General features: G+C 35.3%; 3 protein-coding genes across 6 annotated transcripts; all 3 read left to right on the top strand.

Moving 5' to 3' along the window:
• The first annotated feature begins 838 nt into the window (after positions 1-838).
• Positions 839-5,113, top strand: LOC120082905 (polyadenylate-binding protein RBP45-like). Of its 2 annotated transcripts, none has more exons than XM_039038310.1 (7): positions 839-1,186; positions 1,265-1,345; positions 1,526-1,994; positions 4,034-4,089; positions 4,169-4,299; positions 4,402-4,501; positions 4,583-5,113. In XM_039038310.1, the coding sequence occupies exons 1-7, from the start codon at positions 995-997 to the stop codon at positions 4,778-4,780; spliced, it is 1,227 nt and encodes a 408-aa protein (XP_038894238.1). In that variant the 5' UTR covers positions 839-994; the 3' UTR covers positions 4,781-5,113. The 2 variants fall into 2 exon arrangements, with proteins under 2 accessions (XP_038894238.1, XP_038894239.1); XM_039038311.1 differs by having other exon boundaries at positions 840-1,186; positions 4,402-4,498.
• Positions 5,114-5,788: 675 nt separating this feature from the next.
• LOC120082906 (polyadenylate-binding protein RBP45) lies at positions 5,789-10,332 on the top strand. 3 transcript variants are annotated; one of them, XM_039038312.1, is made up of 6 exons: positions 5,789-6,248; positions 6,478-6,946; positions 9,209-9,264; positions 9,337-9,467; positions 9,579-9,678; positions 9,764-10,332. In XM_039038312.1, the coding sequence occupies exons 1-6, from the start codon at positions 5,976-5,978 to the stop codon at positions 9,950-9,952; spliced, it is 1,218 nt and encodes a 405-aa protein (XP_038894240.1). In that variant the 5' UTR covers positions 5,789-5,975; the 3' UTR covers positions 9,953-10,332. The 3 variants fall into 3 exon arrangements, with proteins under 3 accessions (XP_038894240.1, XP_038894242.1, XP_038894243.1); XM_039038314.1 differs by having other exon boundaries at positions 5,790-6,248; positions 9,579-9,675; XM_039038315.1 differs by having other exon boundaries at positions 5,791-6,248; positions 9,579-9,675; positions 9,770-10,332.
• A 2,134-nt stretch (positions 10,333-12,466) lies between these two features.
• On the top strand, positions 12,467-15,955 carry LOC120083116 (UPF0051 protein ABCI8, chloroplastic). Its single transcript, XM_039038673.1, has 2 exons — positions 12,467-14,066; positions 15,474-15,955. The coding sequence occupies exons 1-2, from the start codon at positions 12,636-12,638 to the stop codon at positions 15,690-15,692; spliced, it is 1,650 nt and encodes a 549-aa protein (XP_038894601.1). The 5' UTR covers positions 12,467-12,635; the 3' UTR covers positions 15,693-15,955.
• Positions 15,956-19,805: the final 3,850 nt, after the last annotated feature.

Here is a 19,805-nt window from a genome sequence, read left to right as displayed (position 1 = left end):
AGAGGATAAAAATTCAACCACCAAACTTATACAATTGTTACAATTTCTACAATAATGTAAGATTGAGGGTCCAATCTTAACATTTCTATAAGTTTAATGACTCAACTTTTACAACTGAAAGTTAAAGTTTGATGACATAATTGAAACTATCGTCATATGGCTTTTGTAATTCATCTTTATAAATTAATCACATATTAATGGATGAAATCAATCCAATAGTTGCCTTGAAACAAATTTAAAATTCGAGAATAAAAATGAAACCTTAGAAAGTTAATGAATATAACTAAAATACAATCTAATATTATAAATGATAAAAAAAAAAATGCCGCAATTTTAATCCTCAGGTAAGTACTCTAAGGAAGTTTTACCTGTGTTGAATGAACTATAAACAAAATTTAAAAGGTTGCAGTCTCAATCAAAAGATTATATTGCATCTCTCAACTCCTCCATATGATCGAAATAAAAGAAAAGAAAAGTTGATTTAGTTGATCTAATTGATCTAATTTGACCATAATAGCTAAAGGGAACATAACGAACCAGAGGTATCTGGTTCCATTTTTGCTAACCCCTATTGTGTTAAAAAAAAGAAAAAAGAAAAAAGAAAAAAGAAAAAAGAAAAAAGAAAAAAGAAATTGAGGATGATTAGATTGTGCTAATTAACCAAAGTGATACTGTGTGGTCGGAAGCATTTGAAATTGCATGAGCTCGGTGGTTGATTGGGCCAATTCAAGAAAAGCAGTACGATAATGGACAGATGATAAATGTGGGGCCCAAAATCTAGAAATCCTGGTCTCCACGCTGTTTCGGATAACGTGTCTCAATTGGTAATGAAATAAAATCCCAGCAATCTCCTTCCCTTTCGTTTCTCTCTCGCTCGCGGCTTGCCTGTTTCCGACATCTAGGGTTAGGGTTTCTCCGACTTCAACGAGATCCCCAACCTCTCTTCCTTGTTTCACATTTAACAAATTCTTTCATCCCTCTCTTCTTCCAAACCATGCAGCCTGCTCCTGGTGTTGCCCCACACAACATGCCTCACCAAGCCCCTCAGTACCAGCAACAGCAACCTCCTTACATGATGATGCCGCCTCAACCGCCCCAACCCCAACCTGTCCCTCAGATGTGGCCTCAGCAGCCGCAGGCCGTTTCGCCGCAGGGCCAACCGCCTCAACCAGCCAGCGCCGATGAGGTCCGTACGCTCTGGATCGGAGACTTGCAGTACTGGATGGACGAGAACTATATTTTTAANCCAGCCAGCGCCGATGAGGTCCGTACGCTCTGGATCGGAGACTTGCAGTACTGGATGGACGAGAACTATCTTTTTAATTGCTTTGCTCATACAGGCGAGGTACGTCAAATAACGCTACCCCCAGTTCGGATCATGCGTGGATTAGTATTTATTGTATATCTGTTAGTGAAAGATTTTTGAAATGCTATTACAATGTAATCTTGGTGGATAGGAATTGGTTATATATATTTTTCTCTTTCTTTTTCTTTTTTTTAGAATTAATGATGTATGTATTCCCAGATTTCCTCCGTGAAAGTCATTCGGAACAAACAAACTGGCCAGTCCGAGGGTTACGGCTTTCTTGAGTTTTTAACACGTCCAGCTGCAGAAAGAGTACTTCAAACGTATAATGGCACCCCGATGCCTAATGGGGCACAAAATTTTAGATTGAACTGGGCATCAGCAGGGGAGAAGCGACAAGATGACTCTCCTGATTACACTATTTTTGTTGGGGATTTGGCTGGTGATGTTACTGATTATGTGCTACAAGAGACATTTAGAGCGCGTTATACATCTGTGAAGGGTGCCAAGGTTGTGATTGATAGGCTCACTGGACGTACTAAAGGTTATGGGTTTGTTAAGTTTGGAGACGAGACTGAACAAATGAGGGCGATGACTGAGATGAATGGTGTTCTCTGTTCATCCAGGCCCATGCGAATTGGACCTGCGGCTAACAAGAACACTTCTGGCAGTCAGCAATATGCGAAAAGTAAATACCACTTCCCCCCTCTCAGAGGGGAATTTCATTTTATTGAAAATCATAACATTAAATTTTCTATGGAGTATAGTTCGTCTTATTCATTCGTTTTATATATGTGGTTGAGTTTAGAGTTCTGGTATGCATTTTCAATATGCCAAGATGAAACCCGACCTCCTTTATTTTCTGTTTGGACTTTTCTCCTCTCCGCTACTTTTATTTTTAGTTTTCTAGCATTTTAATTCCAGCCTCGTTGTACCTTGGAAGAATTGTAGCCTTTCATGCCTTTTCCTTCCTGTACTTCCAATTCGAGCTTTGGTCACTGTAACTACTATAAAAAAAAACTCATAAACTTATAAAACTCCTCTTTTCTTTAAGCAGGGTGTCAAAAGGCTCTGTCAGCTTGGGGTCCGCTACTGATTTCAGCTGACACGCTTACCCTTTAATACGTTGTTCCATTTAGGTCAGTTTTTTCCCGCCAATGTCTTACCTCTTTCTTTTTATGTGGCATATTTATGCTACGGTTTTTAATTCACCTTTAGTTCTGCAACGTTTAGTTTTTCCTTTCATCTGCATGGGTATTTTTTTTCTCCCTGGCATTTCACAACGTCTAATTCCGTTAATTTTTTTTAAAAAAGTTTAGGCCACTTAGGTTCTTTAGCTAGATGGTTTTTTGAAATTTCCAACAACTGGGAATCTGGGGTCGCAGACCAGTTTGATTCTGAGCTTTCCTTCTACAACTGCAGTATGTCATATAGGTTGTGCTTGTCCTTCACCTCCTTATATTTAGGGTTTATGGGATTTACTTTCCTATGTTTTATTCTCAGTATTTGTTGGTTGGATCCCACTTCTGTAGACAAATCCACTACCTACAAAAGAATTCAATACATTTCTTGATCTGCCTGGATTTCCATTTCTTAGTTTTTCATTCTGTAGCTCGGTATTTCATTGACTCATTCCTTTCAACGTGTTGGATCTATTTACATTCATCTATACTTTATATGTACCCTACTTGTGGTTAGGATTCTATCGATTGGTTTTGCTGATTAATCGGTGTGCTGCTTTTGCCTCTTCTAGTTTTTGTCTTAAGGTCCATACTGTTTCTTGGTTTGAATCATTTTACGTAATTGATTGGCATAATTTAGTGTGCACTGCAAGCTTTCCAATATGGCATAATATGGTTGTCTCAAGTTGAAAGTTACGGAGGCTTTTGTGATATTTAGTTATTAGTTCATTAGATCGATGCTTTATAACATCCCTTTCTTTGTGAGTTCCTCTTGTTTATTATTATGTGGATTTTTCCTCCTCTGATGTGGGCAGCATAAGGAATCACTTAGTTATTTTGCATTCATTATGTTTGGCTTTGTGTCTTCTATTGTTTAGTATTCTGGTCTTCATGTTAATGTTTTCATATTGATATGAGCTGAAAGCCTAGAAGTTCATCAAATCATATGCCTATCTGAAATAATAGGAGGCTTACGTCTTATGGATAGGGGTGTGTGCCTCTGAGGCGTAAAATGTGAGCCTCAATGAAATATAGGTGGGCTTCTGTTTGATGGGATCTTTTAAGGAAAAAAATAATTACTTTGCAGGTTTAATAAATCTACACTTCAAGACAATTTTAAACTCTTCATTAGAATAAGAAAAACGGCAGGTGACGTGAGAGTTTAGTTTTTTTTTTTTAAACCTTTTTTTTCCTAAATATATATAATTGTTGCCTTTGTTCATTATTAGTTATTACAGCCAGGATAAGACTGATTTCCATCTTTCTTAGTGTTTTTAATCCTACTTCTAATTAAAAAAAATGGATGTGTTTTTTCATGTATCTTTCGTCTGCTAGTAATTTGGATTTATCTTGTTTTTGTTCGCATGCGTCTTGGTTTAACTGTTTATTTCTATTATTCACCATAGTGATGAAGTGATATGATAATGACACCATTAAGTTGAAGTGTCATTGAGAACAGCATCTTATTTAGGAAAAATGATAACGCTGGATTTTTTAGTTCATGTTGATAGAATATGTCATTTTAGTTTAATATTTTCGAATGCAGCTTCATACCAGAGTACTCCAGGGACTCAGAATGAGAACGATCCAAATAATACAACTGTGGGTACTTCAGCAATTTTCAATAGCATTATAATCTTATGGGCGTAGTTATGAGTTGTTTTTTTTAATCTTGTTTCAGATATTTGTGGGAAATTTGGATTCTAATGTCACTGATGAGCACTTGAGGCAAGTATTCAGTCAGTATGGAGAGCTGGTGCATGTTAAGATACCTGCAGGCAAGCGATGTGGCTTTGTTCAATTTTCAGACAGGTTGGTATTTTCAGAACCTTTCATGCCACCTCCCCCCATTCCGAACATTTGGTGTTCGTTTGCTCATGAGTAGTGTATTTTGTTTCTTTATTACTATTTCAGAAGCTGCGCCGAGGAAGCTTTGCGCATTTTGAATGGAACCCAAATTGGTGGGCAAAACATTAGACTTTCATGGGGCCGTAGTCCTTCTAACAAACAGGTAGTAGTATTGTGCTTCACTTATATTCTCGTATTCATTAAAGCAAATAATATAGCTTTATAAACCTCTGTTGTAAATTTACAGCCCCAGGCTGATCCTAATCAGTGGAATGGAGGAGGTGGTGGAGGAGGATATTATGGATATGGACAAGGATATGAAAATTATAGCTATGCTCCAGCTGCCCAAGATCCTAACATGTTCTACGGTGGCTATGGTGGATATGGGAACTACCAGCAACCAGCACCACAGCAGCCGTCGCAGCAACAAGGAGGATATATGTAGATGACAAGTTCTATTTCTTCTGTCCCCGAACTCTCCCCTCAAATGAGACCGGAACTTCTGCTTTTATCATTTGTAGAAGATTTTGGAGATATTACTCTCATCTTATTCTGAACAAATATTCTGTATGACTTCGTTGACTTGATGTCACTTGTGTGTTGTATTTGGTGTTAGAGGTTTTGCGTGTTGTGTTATTTGTTTTTTTTTTCTCTATATGATCATATCTATCATGGTAGCGAGTTGAATGATCTTAAATCCATGTTATAAGCTGTACGTGGGTGAACTACTACTTACTACTTATGTTCCTTCTGGTGCTGATCTAGCCAATTTGACTTATTCTGGCTTGAAACTTTTTGCTACACAGTTTTTGTATTATTACTGTAGGAGTTGATTGTCATTGAACCCAAACGTTCGAGTTTTGGAATTGTTTGAATTCTATTTTATGTTGCAATATTGAAGGTGTATTCGTCGATCATTTACCATCAATTTCCACATCCAATTTTGTGCCTTAAATGAATTCATAAAAACAATTGGTTAGAGGAAGAAATTTTTATTTCATCCATTAATATTTAGACTTGGATTAACGTCTAAAACTGCAAATTTTGTTCAATTTTGGATCAATGTCTAACTTTTCATAAGAAAAGATAAAGTTTGCCTAAAAATCTTCTAAAATTGATTAATTCTAATGAAAATCAATTCTAAGGAAGTTTTCTTGTGAAAAGTATTTTCCGGACATTATTGGAGATTGGAATAAGTCAGCTTATGATATTGAAATTTGAAAAATGGTTCGTCAATTGATAATAGGAAAAAAAAAGAAAAAGAAAACCCAAATAATCGAGTGTGGTTGGTACCTTCTGGACTTCCATGAGCTCGCTTCTTGATTGGTCGCATTGGCGAGCGTCAATACGACGTTAGACCTGGATGTGGGGCCCAATGTTCTAAAATCACGGCCTCAAAGCTTTCAGATAAGTAAAACGTATCTCAAAAAAAAAAAAAGAAAAAATATTTCCTTTTCCTTTTCTAAAAAGATAAATCTAAACGATTCCTTCCGATTCCCTTCCTTTTTGTTACCGCCCTTTGCCTCTTCTCGGCTTTTAGGGTTAGGGTTTCTCTTTGTTCATACGAGACACCCAAAAACTCTCTTCTTCTTTCTCCTTCTCTCTACAGTAAGGAAATTTTGTACCTCTCCTCTGAAAAGATGCAGCCTGCTCCTGGTGTTGTCCCTCACAACATGCCTCACCAGGCCCCTCAGTACCAGCAACAGCAACCTTCGTACATGATGATGCCACCTCAGCCGCCTCAAGCGCAGCCTGTTTCTCAGATGTGGCCTCAGCAGCCGCAGGCCGGTTCGCCACAGGGCCAACCGCCTCAACCAGCCAGCGCCGATGAGGTCCGTACGCTCTGGATCGGAGACTTGCAGTACTGGATGGACGAGAACTATATTTTTAATTGTTTTGCTCATACAGGCGAGGTACGTCAAAGAACGCCACCCCTGTTTAGATCTTGTGTATTTCTGTTTTTATTTTATTTTTATTTTTTATCGTTGTTTGTGGGAAATTTTTAATTTTACGATTATTAGGTTGATTTCATTAAGATTTGTGACCACGCATGTTATTGCAATGTAATCTTGGTGGATAAAAAGAGGTTGCGAATTTTATTTTTTCTTTCTTGTTTAGAATTAACATTGTTTATATCTCCAGGTTTCCTCTGTGAAAGTCATTCGGAATAAGCAGACCGGCCAGTCTGAGGGTTACGGATTTATTGAGTTTTTAACCCGTCCAGCTGCAGAAAGAGTACTTCAAACGTATAATGGTACCGCAATGCCCAATGGGGCACAAAATTTTAGATTGAACTGGGCATCAGCAGGGGAGAAGCGTCAAGATGACTCTCCTGATTACACGATTTTTGTAGGAGATTTGGCTGGTGATGTTACTGATTACGTGCTACAAGAAACATTTAGGGCACGTTATAACTCCGTTAAGGGTGCTAAAGTTGTGATTGATAGGCTCACTGGACGCACTAAGGGTTATGGGTTTGTTAAGTTCGGGGACGAATCTGAACAAATGCGGGCAATGACTGAGATGAATGGTGTTATCTGTTCATCCAGGCCCATGCGAATTGGTCCAGCAGCTAACAAGAACACTTCTGGCGGTCAGCAGTTTGCGAAAAGTAAATATGAATTTCCCCCCATACTGGAAAACTTTAAATGAAAAACAGGGCATTAAATTTTGTATGGAATATGTCTCCATCATTCATTCATCGTATGTATGTGTCGGTTGTGTTTACTGATTAGTGTTTTGGCATGCATTTTGCTTTCAATATGCCAAGATGTAATCCGATCTTTATTTTCTGTCCGGCTTTAGATCCTCTCCATTACTTTAATTTCTAGTTTTCTAGCATTTTAATTCCCCCTTCGTTATGCCTTGGAAGAATAGTAGCCTTTCATGCCTTTTCCTTCGTGCACTTCCAATTCCAGCTTTGGTCACTATGAGTACTATAAAAAGGATTCATAAACTTATAAAACTCCTCTTTTCTTTAAGCAGGGTGTCAAAAGGCTCTGTCAGCTTGGGGTCCGCTACTGATTTCAGCTGACATGCTTACCCTTTAGTACGTCGTTCCATTTAGGTCAGTTTTTTTCCCGCCAATGTCTTACCTCTTTCTTTTTATGTGGCATATTTATGCTACGTTTTTTAATTCACCTTTAGTTCTGCTACGTTTAGCTTTTCCTATCATTTGCATGAGTATTTTTTTTCGCTCTCCCTGGCATTTCAGTCTAATTCCGGTAGAAATTTTTATTAATTTTTTTTTAGAAGTTTAGGAAACGTAGGTTCCTTAACCAGACTAATTATTGAAAGGTCAATAGGTATAGCAGCTATAACTGGCTACTTGGGTTGTGCTTGTCCTTCATCTCCTAACATTTAGGGTTTATGGGTTTTGCCTTCCTATTGTTTCTTTTCAGTATTTGATTATCCAATCTCGTTTAAATGATTAATCCATTACCTGCAAATGAATTTTGGTCAGCAAGGAGTCTTATTTCTTACTAGTTTTTAGGGTTCATAGGAGTCTTATTTCTTACTAGTTTTTGTTCTGTAGCTCGGTATTCTACATTGTCATTCCTTTGGAATATTCCATTCATCTTTTAACATTTGTACACAGGTATGCTCAGGTATACATTGTTTGTACCTCTTCTGTAAATAGGATCCTATCTGACTGTTTGGCTAGTTTCATTTCTTGGAGCCTTGTTATATGTTTCACTCAGATTCTTGGTGTGAATCATTTTTATGTGAATGATTGGGTAAGTTTAGGTGTGCTGGATTCTTAATAATATGGCATAATATGGTTGCTCGAGTCTAAAGTTTGGGATGCTATTTGTGATGACGAGTTTTTCGTGATGTAATGCTTTATAATATCACCTTTATTTTATTTTATTTTATTTTAAAATTGTGTGTATTTTTCTATGGATTTTCTCATCCCACAGGATATGGAAGTATTTATTAAAAATATTTACCTGTCTGGGATACACATATTACTGCTTGTGTGCCTTTATGGATGGAGTTGTGCAGTTCCGTGCTTCGATCCTTTTAGGCATGAAATACATTCCTTATTGAAAGAAAGGTGTAAGACGAAATTAGCAAATTTTGATTGGGGGAGTGGGATGATGGCTTTTTCTGGGCTTTCCTTTTAATTAGACTTTGAAGGAATAAAATAAATTACCTTGCTGGTCTGAACAATCTGACTCATTGTTCACATTAAAAGATGGTTTTAATATTCTTCATTTGGATAAGAAAATTAGCAGGTGCCAAATGATGTTGGTTTTTCTTTTCCTTCGGCATTCTGTTTCCTTCTTTTTCCTCTGTTCTTAGTTCACTAATATAGTTAGGTTCAAACTGCTTTTTCCTTTGCTTAAAGGAAATGTCTTCTTTAGAGCTGCTGGCACCTAAAACTTTATTTTGAACTATTTTCTAGTTTTATATTTCTTCAGGGACACGTTATATTTTCTAGTTTATTTCCCTAATTTTGTGCAAATTTTGTAGTTCTCGTCTTTTTTGGCATCCTTTGTGGTTGCACAATATGAGTACAACAATATTACCCCTCATACATCGCTTTAGGTTGCATTGAACCATTTCAACCAGTGTGATTCTGAAATTCAAAACTCTCCCACAAAGCCAACAAGCTATGAAAGGGTTTGGTTGGAGGTTTGACTTTAAGATATGTTATAAGAAGAGAACACTTTAACCTGTGGTTATGCAGGTCTTCCTTGTGGTTTTTGTTTTTTATTTCTCATGTATAATATTTATGCAAGCTTGGGTTTTTGCAGAATGATGGTTACTGTGTGTTCTAGAAAAGTGTTTATAAAATATGATAACTGCTGAACTGTTTAGTTCAAGTTAAAGAGCAAATTCATGTAGATTTAATTTTTACTTATTGCAGCTTCATATCAGAATCCTCAAGGAGCTCAGAATGAGAATGATCCAAACAATACGACTGTGGGTTCTTGACCTTTTTTCCTTTGTCATTTAATTTTATTTGCGTTTTCTAACTTCTGAAATATATTGCAGATATTTGTGGGTAATTTGGATGCTAATGTCACAGACGATCACTTGAGACAAGTATTTGGTCAGTATGGGGAATTGGTACATGTAAAGATACCTGTAGGCAAACGATGTGGCTTTGTTCAATTTTCTGATAGGTTAGTATTATTTTCCTTTCAAAACTACGAAATGGCTCAGTAATTCTAAAGAATGTACCCTAATATCTTAATCTCCCTTGAATTGGTGGCGACTCATTTGGTGGTTATTAGAAACTGTGCTGAGGAAGCATTACGCGTTTTAAATGGAACACAAATTGGTGGGCAGAACATTAGACTTTCTTGGGGACGTAGTCCTTCAAATAAACAGGTTGTAGTATTGTACTCTTCTCGTGTCATTGATGGTTATTAGATATAGTTCTTTCTGAATGATTAGTCATATTGCTTCATCTTTTTAGCCACAGGCGGATCCTAACCAGTGGAATGGAGGTGGCTATTATGGGTATGGGCAAGGATACGAAAACTATAGCTATGCTCCAGCTCCTCAGGACCCTAATATGTTCTACAGTGGCTATGGTGGCTATGGAAATTACCAGCAGCCACCGCCGCAGCAACCACAGCAGCAGCAGCAAGGAGGATACATGTAGATTTGAAGTTTTGTTCACTTGCTTTGGCCTCTCCCGACTGAATCGTCAAAGATTTTGAGAAGTTATTTCACCTCCCCATTCCAGCCCGCCCATCCATCCTGAAGAACTCTTCGTTTTCCTATTTTCTTTTCTACCTTAACTCTTTGATGACATAAAATATCTTCTTTTTCTTTTTCTTTTTTTAAACATTGTCATGTTTTCCCGCAGAATTTTTATTATTGTGTACTTTATGTCGTTTATTTTACTTCAAACACTACTTTTTTTGGTCTTTTGATGAGAATCTGGAGGCACTGTGCCTTTGCGTTTGAGCACTGCATTTTCTACTGATTTAAATACTGTTAAGTTATTCATCCATTTATCCTAAAGATGAAGTTTCACAATAGCAAATTTATGGTTACTGTGGGGTTTTGTTTTGTTTTTTTCGTTTATGTTTTCAGTACTTGTGAGAAAATGGTGCAGCATGATGTTAACATGGTACTACAACTATTGTCCAATACCATTTAATTGCAGAATTTTGTTGGTATATACATTGCATGATTGTGGTATGAACTTTTTTCATGTGGTCTTATCTTAGTACCACTACTGTTTGATCTTATTTATTAATTTGTAGGATTTTTTTGGGGTTCATTGCATTTTTTATGTCAATGGTTTGATGTACTAAGTGAGTTCTTCAATTCTTTTAGTTCTGATACATATTCGTTGACCCAAAACTTTAGATCTCTAAAATGACAACATGATTATAGTTGTTTCTGATGTACATTAATTATTGATAGGAGTTGTTAATTGACGTTTACAAACAGTTAAATGCTTATTAATCTTAAAGAATGAATACTATACAACTATAGTTTAAAATGTATTATTGAATAATGGCTAGTATTCATAAAAGGCACGATCAGTCATTTATGATTGAGACCAAGCCATTTTTTAGGCATAAAAAAAGACTTAGAGTGATTTTTGAGTGATTTCAGAGTGGTTAAAATGCTTCGTATTTAAAGTTTCTATGAAACAATTTCAATTAATCAAATCAATTTGAGATTAATATTTTTAAATAAAAACAATAAACAAACAAGTGTTTGATTGTTATTCAGTTTTCGATGTATGAATTTATTTTTCAATTGGCTTTTGAAATTTGAAATTAAGTTCTAAATAGTTTCTTGGTAGTCTATAGACTAAGTTGATTTTTCTGTTTTACTCAAACCAATTGAACCTAGTTTCAAACTTTAGGGATGAAACATCTCATTTTTTAAATTTCCATGGCTAAACAAAAACTAAATTGAAACTTCAAAGACTAAAAATATTAGCCTTAATTGATTTATTAGATACAAATTTGAATCTGATGTCTAATGAAATATTAAATCTTAAAATTCAAGAGTTTGGAGACTAAATATGAAAATTTACAAGTTTATGGACCAAATAGACGCAAATTTCATATTTTAAGAATAAAATTGACAATTTAAATAAATTTAAATTTAGCATTTTTTCCAAAATTCTATTGTGTAAATAATTTTTAAAAATTTTGGAAAAGATTTTTTCTTTTTTTATAATATGTGAGTGAAGCATCTAACTTCGGATCTCAAGGTTATTAACAAAAACTTTTTGCCAAATGAGCCGTAGTTGTTTTGATTTTTGAGATTAGAATTAGGAATTCCAACTAATTATAGGTTAAATTATAAATTTGGTTCCTATGATTTGAAAAAAATAGAATCTAGTCCATATAATTTGATAAATACTTACTCATAATAGTCACTATGGTAAGGACTAAAGACTACGAAAATTTTATCAAATTATAAAAACTATTTAAAAAGTCCTATCAACACTAAATTATAACCTTTTTTCAAAAGGACCAAATTTTAATTAAACTTAAATTGTATTTGCATATTTTCGGGGGGGTTTTGCCCTTTTATTTTGTTTTTTTCGCCCTTTTGTTTTGGGTTAAGAGTAACCATGGTATTAAATTTCTGTTGACATGTCGATATTTCCACATTTTCATTAGCATGAGGGTGATTTAATTTTTTCATTATATCATAAAAATCCACGAAACATAATAGTGGAACTTTTAAAAATAGAAAAATAAGGGAAAATATTTACACAAAATAGCAAAAAAATTTTGATAGAGGCTGAAAAAAGTATATTAGTATCTATCTGTGATAAAAGTCTACAATTGATTGATGTGATAGACACTGATAGACGTTTATTAGTGTCTATCGGTGTTATATATATATATATAATCCTGTAAATAGTTGTGAAAAATTTTCAACATAATATTTAAGCAATAAATTATCACTAATATGAATAATAGGTATGTTAATTTATATAAAAATCATAAAATATAGATATCCTAATTTAAATTGATTTTTTTGAATTATTATTTTTATAACTTTTTTTAAAAAATATTAATCGAAACCGAAATTTTATCACACTATTTATATTAAAAAAAAAAAAAAAAATGGTAAAATGAAAGACACCGGCATATTGAGAGTAAACCCGTAATCTGAAGGCTCGTGTTGCCCACAAGACAATCGCTTCCGGTTGCCATTTGTCGAAGATGTACAAAGAAAGAAAGACGCCAAAATTATGGCCAGAAAATAAACACTGATTTTCGTCCACTTTAGCTTTAGCCTAAGCCACGAATTTTAGCTGCGCATCGCATCGACTCTCCTCTCTCTCGCTCTATCTATCATCCATGGCTTCTCTGTTAGCTAATGGAATTTCACGGTTTTCTCATCAGCCCATTTGGGAATTACAGAAAGACTCAATCCCTAAGCTTCAGACTCCCAGAATCGCTAACTTGAAGATTTCGAAGTCGAAGCCCTTCAGGGTCCGAGCAGATGTTGGATACGATCCCAAAACTGCCAACTCCGGTAAGCCTTCTCCTTCATCTACCACTACTGATGAGAAAATTCAGGATATTCTTCGTAACCGCGATTACGATAGGAAATTTGGATTTACTGTGGATATCGATTCGTTTTCGATTCCGAAAGGGCTTTCCAAGGAAACAATTCGGTTGATTTCGTCCCTAAAAGAAGAACCCGATTGGATGCTTGAGTTTCGGTTGAATGCTTTTGAGAAATTCCTAAAGATGAAAGAACCCACTTGGTCTGATAATCGATACCCACCAATTGATTTTCAAGATGTATGTTATTATTCTGCCCCTAAGAAGAAACCCACTTTGAATAGCCTTGATGAGGCCGACCCGGAGCTGCTTATGTATTTTGATAGGCTCGGGGTTCCATTAAATGAACGCAACCGTCTAGCTAATGTTGCTGTTGATGCTGTTCTAGATAGTGTTTCAATTGCTACTACTCATAGGAAGACGCTAGAAAAAGCAGGTGTGATTTTCTGTTCCATATCAGAGGCAATTAAGGAATATCCTGATTTAGTTAGAAAGTACTTGGGTAGAGTTGTGCCCAGCGAGGACAACTTTTATGCTGCACTGAACTCGGCGGTGTTTAGCGATGGATCATTTTGTTATATACCCAAGGACACAAAGTGCCCGATGCAGATTTCGACCTATTTCCGAATCAATGCGTTGGAAACTGGACAATTCGAGAGAACTTTGATTGTTGCTGATGACAGGAGTTTTGTAGAGTATTTGGAGGGATGTACAGCGCCTTCCTATGATAGAAATCAGCTTCATGCTGCGGTGGTTGAATTGTATTGTGCTGAAGGTGCAGAGATTAAGTACTCCACAGTTCAGAACTGGTATGCTGGTGATGAAGAAGGAAAAGGGGGGGTGTATAATTTTGTAACAAAACGTGGCCTTTGTGCTGGGGATCGTTCTAAGATATCATGGACACAAGTAGAAACAGGTTCTGCCATTACTTGGAAGTATCCTAGTGTTGTTTTGGAGGGTGATGATACTGTTGGCGAGTTCTATTCGGTAGCGCTGACGAATAATTATCAACAGGCAGATACCGGTACAAAGATGATACATAAAGGAAAGAATACAAGGAGTAGAATTATCTCAAAAGGTATTTCTGCTGGAAACTCAAGGAACTGTTATAGGGGGCTTGTTCAGGTTCAATCCAAAGCAGATAATGCTAAGAACTCATCACAATGCGATTCAATGCTCATTGGTGACAATGCTGCTGCTAACACTTACCCATACATCCAGGTAATTCCCTTTGATGTTATGATTTGTTTGTTTTCAATTATCATTAGATTTACCCTCAGTAGCTTTATATATTTGGTTCCTAGATTGTGCATGGTACCGTGAATATTTAAATCTGGAGGGCTGATGGTTTTCTATTGTATGTATTCCTCTTCATTTTTGTTTTGTGTATGTATGTGGTGGTGGGATTACTAGATACGGTAGTTGCTCAGGGTTATCAGAGAATTCGGACTAGAAACTCCAATGTGCCCAAAGACTTGCACATGTAATCATACTTCCTTTATCCATTTATATGCATGGTGTTACTCGTGCATTATGAATATATATCAAATCCGATTGTAAGTTCAAAGAGAAGTGGTGAACTGAGTTTTTTTTTCCTATTGGCCTAATCTTTGAGATATTCGTCCTCGAAAACAGCATATTATTTAAAACTTTGACCCCAAGTGTTTCCTACCATACCAACAGTTCAAAGTGTCTCAAATCGCCATTGTACTCTTCTTTTGAAACAGCAACGTCTCGGAAGTTTCTCTAACATTACATCACTACAACTATTCTAATTACGCCTTTGTCCCAAAAAAACTAAAGAAATGATATTTCAATTTTTTCTCGTTCTATGGTTAAAGCCACTGATGAACAAGAAGTAACTACTGACTGTTTGCTTTTCTTTGAGAAAACAATTTGGAAGTAATAGCAAGGTTTCTCTGAAATTTCTCCAGAAAATGAAAATCTTGTCATGCATTCGTTGCCAGTGCCATCTTTATCTATCAAGCGCTTGTTTTACTTTCATGACTTCAAGACTTGGCACCGAATGGGCAGCTTATGTTTCTGTCTACACGAAATGACTTGGGCATTCTTGACATAGTTTTCTTCATCATTATGAACTTTTAAGTACATATACATAATATTGATGGTATACTATCTTTAATTTGATTCTTGAAATAGAGGGTTCTTTATCCTTGTCAGTTCTGAAGAAATTCTTGTCTAGAATCTACTGTGTTTGGTGTGGGCCTGTGGTGAGTCTTTTTTGGGTGTTTCGGGGTGTTTTTTTTTTTTTTGGGGGGGGGGGGGGGGGGGAGGCTAGTGTAAAAGTGGTAATAGACAGCCACCAGGGGAGGTTCAAACTATAAACCAACTGTTTAGGATCTCAAGTACTACCTCTCGTTGTCGGATCAATGTTTGTCTAGTTAGATTAGTTGGGAGGTGCTTGAACTGATTTTGAAACTTGCAAATTGCAATAATGGAAAAAAAATCTTTAATAGATGGGAAAATATTTGTTAGTAGATTTACAAATCGTCTTGAAAAAGATATGTGTGGTTCTTGTAGGGATAAGATGAAATTCTTAATTTGTGCTAATTTTATTTCTCAAATCTTTCTAGTCATCAAAATAACTCACAATCTCATTTCTAACAGGTGAAGAATCCCACAGCTCGCATCGAACATGAAGCCAGTACCTCCAAGATTGGTGAAGATCAGTTGTTTTATTTTCAGCAGAGAGGAATAGACTATGAGAAGGCCATGGCTGCCATGATATCCGGATTCTGTCGTGACGTCTTCAACGAACTGCCTGATGAGTTTGGTGCCGAGGTGAACCAACTCATGAGCTTGAAGCTTGAAGGATCAGTGGGTTAAGTAGAAACTAAAAAATATATATCCTCTTGAGAAAGCTTTAGATCATTTAGCATTACCAGTCTCACAAGCCTTCATCCTCCTGCCTAGACTACCTACTTCTGCCTTTAAGGACACAAGCAGAACGTAAATACTTCTGAATGTTCAATCAACTTGTAGTGGGGATTTGTTAGCTACAAATCGAGGTCTGCCAGACAGACTTGTTGTTCATATATAAAATTTTCACTTATTATTAATCTAGTGACATCTGAACCGTTGCAAATATAGTAATCAGACTCAAAATATTGTAGATATAGCATAATACAAAAGAATTTGTAAATATAACAATATTTAAATTCAGAGATGACTACATTCTTGATTGGAGTCTATCAACAATAATTTTTTTGCTATATTTACAAATCTTTAGAAATGTTGTGATACATTTAATTATTAGTCTTAAGGTATAACTTAATGCAATTACTGTTTTATTTGTGACATCAACTACAAAGAGTTGGATTTCTGAGTTTAGACAAATCTCAGATCTAACTTGATGAAAACTCCACTTAAAAACTACACTGTTGATAAATATTTTTATCAAATGGGGTTCATGAATTGGGTAGAGATAAAGACAACTGACCTAGATTCAATTTATCTGGGAAGGATTCATGAATCTAGTTAGTGTTTCTAAACCCAAAACAAACGGAACAGAGCGGAACATTATCCATTCAAGCAATTCCCAGTTCAACAAGAATCTAGTTGCCACTTGTAATCAAATCTTGTCTAACGGGCCTGTAACAAAACAATGTTCTTGCTTCTTCATTACTGTAGCAAATATTAATCAATAATAATCTTGACATGTACATGAGAAAAACATAATCTTTCAATAATAATCTTGACATGTATATTAGAAAAACATAAATCTTTCAATAATAATCTTGACATGTACATTAGAAAAACATAATCTTTCAATAATAATCTTGACATGTACATTAGAAAAACATAATCTTTCTTTACAGATCCAAGGTTACTGTGTCTGTGTCATTGCAAACATCAACATACTTAAAAGTCAATGACTTCGGAAGTAAATATAATGCCATTTGGCCCTTAAACATCAAACAGACATCATCCTTTACTAACTTTGCTTGTTTATTTGGAAAAAAATAAGAAGCATGCCTGCAGACGACATGCTTGAAGAAGAAAGCAAATACAAAATAAAAATTTGTCAAAACTCTCGATACTTTTTAGTCTGGAATCTGACGCTGAAAGCTCTAACATTTGGTCAACTTTCATTTTTTTTTTTATGTTCCTTATGAGTTTATTCTGAACCATTCATTGTGGAAAAAAAGTAAATGTATATTAATGGATGAGGATCCTATGCTCCATTCTCATTGAACATGGACGCATAAACTTTTATTTCCAAGTCAATATCTTTAATATTAAGATGGACGCCAACAATACGAATATTATTTCACATCAAATGATTTACACCACCTTAGTTTGAAGTGAAGTGAAAACTACCATGAAACCAAAAGCAAAGTTTGGAGGACTTGTGTCCAAAATGAATAATATCATAGAATTGTGGAGATCCATGAATTGTCTTGTCAAGTGGCACCAGAGCATATATTGGAATACTTTGATTTTGTCATCTGACGCTTCGGATAACCAACATGCCCAAAGCCTAATTTGTATTTGTTTATGCATTATTTATGAGTTTGCCCCTAGAGTTTGAAAGGGTGCGTTGATAAATCCTCTAATCCTAGAGGTGCATTTGTTGTTGTATTATGATATTTCTCTCTAATAATAAACTGCACTCTTTCTTTACCCATTTAATGTTTGAAAGCAGTCTTTGTGTTAATTGCTTTAATGTTTACGTTCTTTTTCTCGCTTTCTTTTATTGTTGATTCATAATAATATGGTTGTAGCAAGGTAAGAGAGATTTTACTGACATGACCAAGTCAGAGCATGATTTTGATTCATTAGAAAGAGTTGTCCTTGCTTTTATATCCATGATCTTTTCTTTATCAAACCATTGTGAACCTCCCGTCGTATTTCTAAGATAAATTACATCATAGCATTGTAAAGATAGATAATGGACGAGATTTGAAAACGACTCGGAATCAGGCTAATAATGGAAACCCGATAAATGAAAGCATAAACAATTTTCAATGATTTTCAATAATTCTTACTGATCTTTTGGCCGTGGGGGAAGCTGACTCTTCAAGAAACCTGCAGGCATCGGCCAGGTCTCTGTCTGTTCTACACATGACAACCTTCACACGTCCGATCTGTTGACTTTAAATCTCACCAGCTGGTGACCGATGAGACGAATTAAATATTGCCACATGGATCCACAAAGTAGGTTCATTGTCTGTTCATTCGGACGGCTTGGCTTACTTGCTGACTCTACTGGCAGATGGTTCATAGTTTTTTACAAGAATTATTTAGTTTATTATATGTTTATTTTCAATGCCAAACCATAGGTTATATGCAATAATGCAATAATTTATGTGTTTCCAAAAGCATGATTATCCAGCCTATTCAATCACATGCTTTACACAATGACCCAAATCAAAATTCTTTTCTTGTCATATCTGAGTATAGAGATTGATGAAAAATTAACAAAATAATTATTGCAGAGTCCAAAATAACAAACTGAAGTTTTCTTCGTTAATAAATGATCATTTTGGTTTACTATTTCCATTTACATATATAATTGAGTCCCATAAATGTGGTTGACATTATCAATTTTTAATTTTTCTAAGCCTCCGCATACTTTAAAATATTTTATGAAAGTCGAATCTTATTAAATATAATAAATTCTTCAACCACCATAGAATTACTAGGAGAAGCCTCAAAAATGACACCACAATAATTCAGTTCACTCTAATAAACCAAAATTTAAAAATTTTAAACTTTATCATGTGTTATGAAATCAATAAATAAAGAGAATAAAAAACATAAATAGTAGAGAAATTGATACAGAGATTTATGTAGTTTGATAACAATGTGTTAGTTACGTCTATGGACAAAAAGAGAAAGCAGTTTTTTATTAGAGAGAAAATATAGAGTAAGAGAGATTATATAGCACATCCTACTAAATCTTTAGCCAAAAACATAAATAAGACAAATAACATAAGTACGAATACAACTTACATTTTTTAGCTATTATGCTTGGTCGTTCATTCCTCTAAATATAACTTACATTAGACATCATGCTTGGTTGTTTGAAGCGTCAGATAAGATATTCAAGCCATTCCATGAGATTCAAGTCTAATCTTAAAAAAAAAAATATATATATATAAACCTTAAGAATAATTTATATTTATAAAAGAATAAGAGTAGGTTTTTGGTGAAGGAGGAATGACGCATGGACGGTTTGCTCTGCTTTTAACTTTTTCTTGGATTTAACAAATCACAACCATGTACATGCCTTTCTCTCTCATTCTCTTTTATGAATATAAAAGGAAAGGGCATTGTGAAATGAATCTATATGTTTGATTCTGGCTTCACACCATTTCTCTCTGGAAATTGCTCTGTTTCTGAAAGGCTCTGTTTTGGCAGAGAAAATATGAGTGCTTTAGTGACAATGTGGAAAAACAGTGGTTATTCAAGGATGGAGAAAGAAGACCCAGATGAGAAAAAGCATAGACAAGCTCAGTTCTTGATTTACAAGATAATGGAGCAGGCCAACAATGGCAGCAAGAGAAGACCCTCATGTCTCAGAATCAGAATAAGGAAGTTTAAGTTAAGGATTGGAAGGAGGTTGAAGAAGCTGAAGAAGACAATGTCAATGAGTTTGTCCACAGCAAGAATTGGGATTTGCAAGCAATTTGGACAGCTTAGAACTTGTAAGAGGTTATTTGGAGGACCCAAGGTGGAAACTTTGGCTTTTCCTACTTTGGTTACTTGAGTTTAGGATTTTACAGTTCTATATTTGTCTTCTTCTCTTTGTTTTGTGAAGTTCTGTGTTTGAAGAGAGAATTGCTTGTTGGGGTTTTTGTTTCCATGGATGGAGAGTTTCTTAATGCTGCCTCTAACGGAAAAAGGAAATGAAAATGAAGGTAAATGATTCAGTAAAGCAGTTTTTCTCTTTTATGATTACTGGTGTTTCTGAGAAGTTGTTTGGGAGTTCCTTAT

Source organism: Benincasa hispida, chromosome 8 (genome assembly GCF_009727055.1).
Source record: "Benincasa hispida cultivar B227 chromosome 8, ASM972705v1, whole genome shotgun sequence".
In the NCBI taxonomy this organism is placed as follows: Eukaryota; Viridiplantae; Streptophyta; class Magnoliopsida; order Cucurbitales; family Cucurbitaceae; genus Benincasa; species Benincasa hispida.
The sequence above is the reverse complement of the archived record's forward strand: the minus strand, read 5'-3'. Positions and strand labels throughout refer to the sequence as shown.